Here is a 4985-nt window from a genome sequence, read left to right as displayed (position 1 = left end):
CAGTGCTTTGCAGTTAAGAAATCAAGTTCTGTTTTGGACATAATCTAAATAAGCATCACAGAAATAAGGCCAGCTCAGAGGGGAGGATGTAAAACCACACACCATGGTGCCATGCCAGCCTACACATCAATCCAAAAAAACTCAGAATCAAAAGCAATCAAACCATTCCTGTATCTTGTTCCATTATATCAATTTTTTGCACATGTAGAAATCTGGTGACACAAGTTAGTGCAGTGGTAGAAAAGGCTATGCTAATCCAAGACGTCATAAAAGTCCCCAGTTTTGTAAAATTTCAGGAAAACTACACTTACGGCCAAGTTACTGCATGTATTTGGGGGAAAAAAACACGCACTCTTTGAAACTCTAAACAACTATGATTCCATTATGAAAAAATACTACGTAGCAGCAACAACAGCTGGAAACAAGAGCTGCAATCTCTTTTTCTCCTAACTCAAAGATCACTTTATGGCAAAATCAGCCTGGATTTACCTGCAAATTCCAAGTTTGTTTGACATACTCTCTGATGAGGTTCTCTTTTAAATCTTCAAAGGGTCCTGTTTTGGGTTCAACACCTGGTGGTCGGTTGAAAGGTTTTCTCAATAGACAGATAAGGCCATCCGCTTCCTCTGAGGTATGAGCCGCTCAGCTCCCTCTCAATTGTATAATGATGAACCTTCCTTCCGTGGGCCAAGGATAAGGCAAAGCCTCCCAGGTAATTCCGGCTTTGGCGGAGCAAGTATAGTCCATCACTCAGTCCTCCTTGCATCAGATACTCCTCGGCTTCTTCACGTGTAATATTGCCAAAGAAGTACGGCAAATGGTTAGCAGGGTTCGCCGTGTTGGAAGCCATGTTTTTCTTTTCCAAGTAGCAAACTTAGTATTTTAAATCTGAAAAACAATGATGGAGACATGAGTATCAGTTGGAAAAAAGAGGATAAACCAGTAACATGGCAGTTTACATGTGGTATGTCAGTAACTCATTTTAAAAAAATTTTCGGACGCAGATCACCTTTTTGTTTTTGTCTTGTTCGAAGTTGTCTTTCTAAATCCCAGTAGAAAGCGTCTCCCTATTATATAGTAATATAAAAGTTTCCTATAACTCCTTCCCTCTCTGCTCCTTTGCCTAGCCATATAGAGGGCCCGACATGACTTGCCTGAATGCCTCTATTCATCCCTTCATACTGGCTTTGAGGTGTTTCCCAATAAAATGAAATAGATTCAGTGAGAACAGCTTTTCATTCCAGGTTTGTGCCATTATAATTTTGCTTATTAAGAGTAGATTATGCCAGTATGTGGGCTGAGTATGGACAAAAGTCCTATATAAAACCAGTTAACATTCCTCTCCACAGAGATTTATGGATTTTTTTTAATGGTCAGAAAAATAAAAAAAATTTAGTGTCTGTTTGAACAGTTTTAATTTCAAACAGCTTATACTGAAAAAATACGAAGGCACACTACCAGCAAAACCAGAGAAGAGAATCAAGTTCAGCATCTCTGAAGAATAACAGTGACTATAACATAAGCGGCTTCAATTCTTGTATTCTTAATTTAACAATAAAAATAACTTCATTATATTTAATATATATCTTATATGTAGTTAAGATATTATATGATTATCTATTTTAATACATAATAGATTTTTAAAAAAATGCACAAGGACTCTATAGAACTCTAGCTACAGGAATACTGTTCCTTCTTGTGTCTTGTCTTCCCTGACTTATCCCAGCCTCTAACCTACATCGTCAGCAAAGAAATTTATTTTCATTAAATCCCATGGCAGATTTACACTGCCTGGACAGCTAAGTATTGTGCTGGAATTACTTTTGTCTCTTTCAAGGTACTGAAGAGGAGACATCAAAACACAAAAACTGAATTTGGTTTATTATTCATAGTAGTGAGATTTAAGTGACTATCTACTGGATACTGGAGGAATACCCCAGCTACCTGCTGATAACATTTAAGTGGATAGGAATTGAATATATTGACACCAATGAGACCTGTATTCTTGCAAGAGTATTTGCAAGCTCTTTTTTTTGTCACATGAAGTGGTCCACAACTGCAATTACTTATATAATCGCAAGTTCACCAGTCAAGTCATTAATTGTTTCCTGCAACATTATGTTTTTTTCATATACTTTCTCCTACAAATGCTTCCCCAGTCCAATCACTGTTTAATCAGGACTGGCCATAGACTGTTATGTCTACAGTTTATGGGGCATAAGCAAGAAGGAACTCCATTTAGGAACAATTCAACATCTTCTTTCAGTCTAGAAAGAAAGGAAAAATCCCACTAAGTATTCTTGCCTGCGCACCTGTAAAATGACTATCATCTGAAAAATTATTTTCAGAGAAATAATGAAATGCTGAATAAAACTAGCAGTATGCCCTTACGTTCATGTTATTTGTGTGCATTTTTCCTTAGGAAAAAACAGTTACTGGTTTAAGATCATGTACTATGCTCAAGTTAATCTTTCTGGCATTTTTGTTGACAAAATGTCCTTCTACTTGCCCATTTAAATGTCTCAGTTCTGAGAATTCATACTCTTAACTGAAATAATCTAGTAATATCTTTTGTTTATTAATTGCAAAAGAAAGCTGTAACGGAAGAGACAGAAGAAGGCAGCCTTCAGTAAGTCACCACGAAATATTGATTCTGCATAAAATACTACGCAAAATGACAATTTTGACTGTACCAGATGAAGACAAAGACAGCTTTCCTTAAGCAGAATGCATTACTTCAGTAATGTAAGCAGGGCCAGAGGATTGTAATCAATAGTACAAGATCCAGTTGGAGGCCAGTTAATAGTGTTAGACCTGGGGTCGGTACTGGGGCCAATGCTGTTTAAGATCTTCGTTAAGGAGGTGGACAGTGTGTGCTGAGTGCACCCTCAGCAAGTTTGCAGATAATACAAAACAGGAAGTAGTGGCTGAAACACCATAGGGTTGTGATGCTATTCAAAGGGACCTGGAAAGGCTGAAAAATTGCGCTGAGAGGAATTTAATGAAGTTCAGCAAGGGGAAACATCTGGTGGAGCAGACTTTCACCCTCTGGAGCCTCTGCCTTCCTGGTTGAGCAGCCATAAGGGGCAGCCCCTGACACCACTGTAATGTCACTGGGGAGCAGCCGTGACAGCCCCTGACCTCGCTGCTTTTCAGCAGCAGCAGCCTCTGTGTCTGCGCATTTTGTCCAGGGCTCCTGTGGCTGCACACGCAAGGTGTGCAGGCTCCAGCAGGACCTTTGGCTTCCTCTGTCAGCTTTGGCATGAGGAGAGCAGCAGGTCTGGGTGCTGTGAAAAGGCAGCCCCTTACAGTTCTCCTCTCTTCTCTGCCTGGCTATGTGGTGCTGTGGGTCCCAGGACTGAGCATGATAAGAGTGCCAGGGATGTCAGTAACGGTGAAGACTCTCAGCAAGTTCTTCCACCTTCCCTGACCACCTCCTGCATCTATCCTGTGCTAGCCTGGTGGTGTCTGGGGGAGAGCATGGGGCTTGACGGTCTTGGGTGTGCCAGCTCTTCTCCCAGGGCTCCCTGACAGCTTGCCAGAACCTGCCTCAGGTATCTCCCCTGACCCAGCCTGAGCACTGGGGAGGTACCAAGCAGATAGGGGATTTCCCTCCAGCTCTCCATCTCTCCCTCCCTGCAGCCCACCTCCAAGGGGGCACAGAGATGGGGGCACAGAGACAAGGGCACATCCTAGCACAGCCCCAGCACTGCAGCTGCTGCTTTCCAGCCTGCAAGGAGAGCCTTCGGGAGGTCCTTGCCTTCCCTCTCCCAGAGCCTTCTGGGGCTTCCTTGCCTTTTCTACTACTAGCACCAGACAACCTCCAACACTTGCATGTCTCTCTTTGCAGGACATGGTGTCAGGCACCAAGGAAGCCATAGGGGAGAGAGATTCTGCTGCGAGGGACAGCAGCACAAGCCAGCTGCCCCCAGCAGGGCTGGTGTCAGTCTCTTCCCAAGTGCAATAGGATGAGAGGAACTGGCCTCAGGCTGTGTCAGGGGAAGTTTATATTGGATATTAGGAAAAATTTCTTCATCAAAAAGATTGTTGAGCACTGGAACAGGCTGCCCAGGGAAGTGGTTGAGTCATGGTCCCTGGAGATATTTAAGAGATGTGTAGTTGTGGTGCTTAGGGACATGGTTTAGTGGTGGACTTGGTGGTGTTAGGTTCACAGCTGGACTCAATGATCTTAAGGGTCTTTTCCAACCTAAATGTTTCTAGGATTCTATGATTCTATGATTCTATTAATCTGAAAGTCATTACAAATATGGGGGCTTTGAATGCTGTAGTTCCTGTTTCCTTCATTCCTGTTTACTTGTTTCCCTCAGACACCCCCATGTCACCACATCATTCTTTTTTACTGCACTCTGCACCACTGATACTGCTGGTTAGGAGATGAATGTACAACATCCCATCTCCGGCAAAATGCGCCTTGAAGGTAGGCTCCAAGTCTTCAATCTCACTTTGGGGAAGTGTTAAAAAAACCCAGATTTGCTGTTAGGTTTTCAGTAAGGAAAAAGCTTAAATCATGTTCCACCACAATTAAAACAAAACAACAGTTGCTACAATTTGTATTCTGTGTGAACCTTTGTTGTCCTCAACAGCAGAGGCAGCTGGGACATGGAGGGCACAGTTGCCAAATGTTAATCCAGAGACCGCAGGTTTCCATTGGCATATTGGTAGGGAAGTTAGCCTGGTGACAGACACACATGGATGCATGGATGGATGAATGACCCACACTGGCTCTTCACCAGCACCATACACCTAATTTGGAGAAAAGGGCAAAATAATCCCATACAACTCACATGCCAAGAATGGTACTGCACTGCTGTACCTGTTTAAAACACCTCAGTAATATTGTAGCTAACAAAATTCAGACAGAAAAATGCCAGCACACTCTTTATCTGTGAGGGCATTTTTTTTTCATGAAAGTACTTCATGAAAGTTCCTTTTCCCCATACCTTTCATTCCAGACTAAAAAATAA

The 4985-nt window shown here is 42.4% G+C and overlaps 1 protein-coding gene across 1 annotated transcript in view; it reads right to left on the bottom strand.

Moving 5' to 3' along the window:
• Nucleotides 1–883, bottom strand: part of SYK (spleen associated tyrosine kinase) — a 34742-nt gene extending 33859 nt beyond the window's left edge. The window contains 2 exon segments of the mRNA XM_009639530.2: nt 490–631; nt 633–883. Coding sequence (XP_009637825.2) covers nt 490–631; nt 633–850 — 360 coding nt within the window. The 5' untranslated portion in view covers nt 851–883.
• Nucleotides 884–4985: the final 4102 nt, after the last annotated feature.

Source organism: Egretta garzetta, unplaced genomic scaffold, assembly GCF_000687185.1.
Source record: "Egretta garzetta isolate BGI_Z169 unplaced genomic scaffold, ASM68718v1 scaffold375, whole genome shotgun sequence".
In the NCBI taxonomy this organism is placed as follows: domain Eukaryota; kingdom Metazoa; phylum Chordata; class Aves; order Pelecaniformes; family Ardeidae; genus Egretta; species Egretta garzetta.
This window is presented reverse-complemented; position numbering and strand designations above follow the sequence as displayed.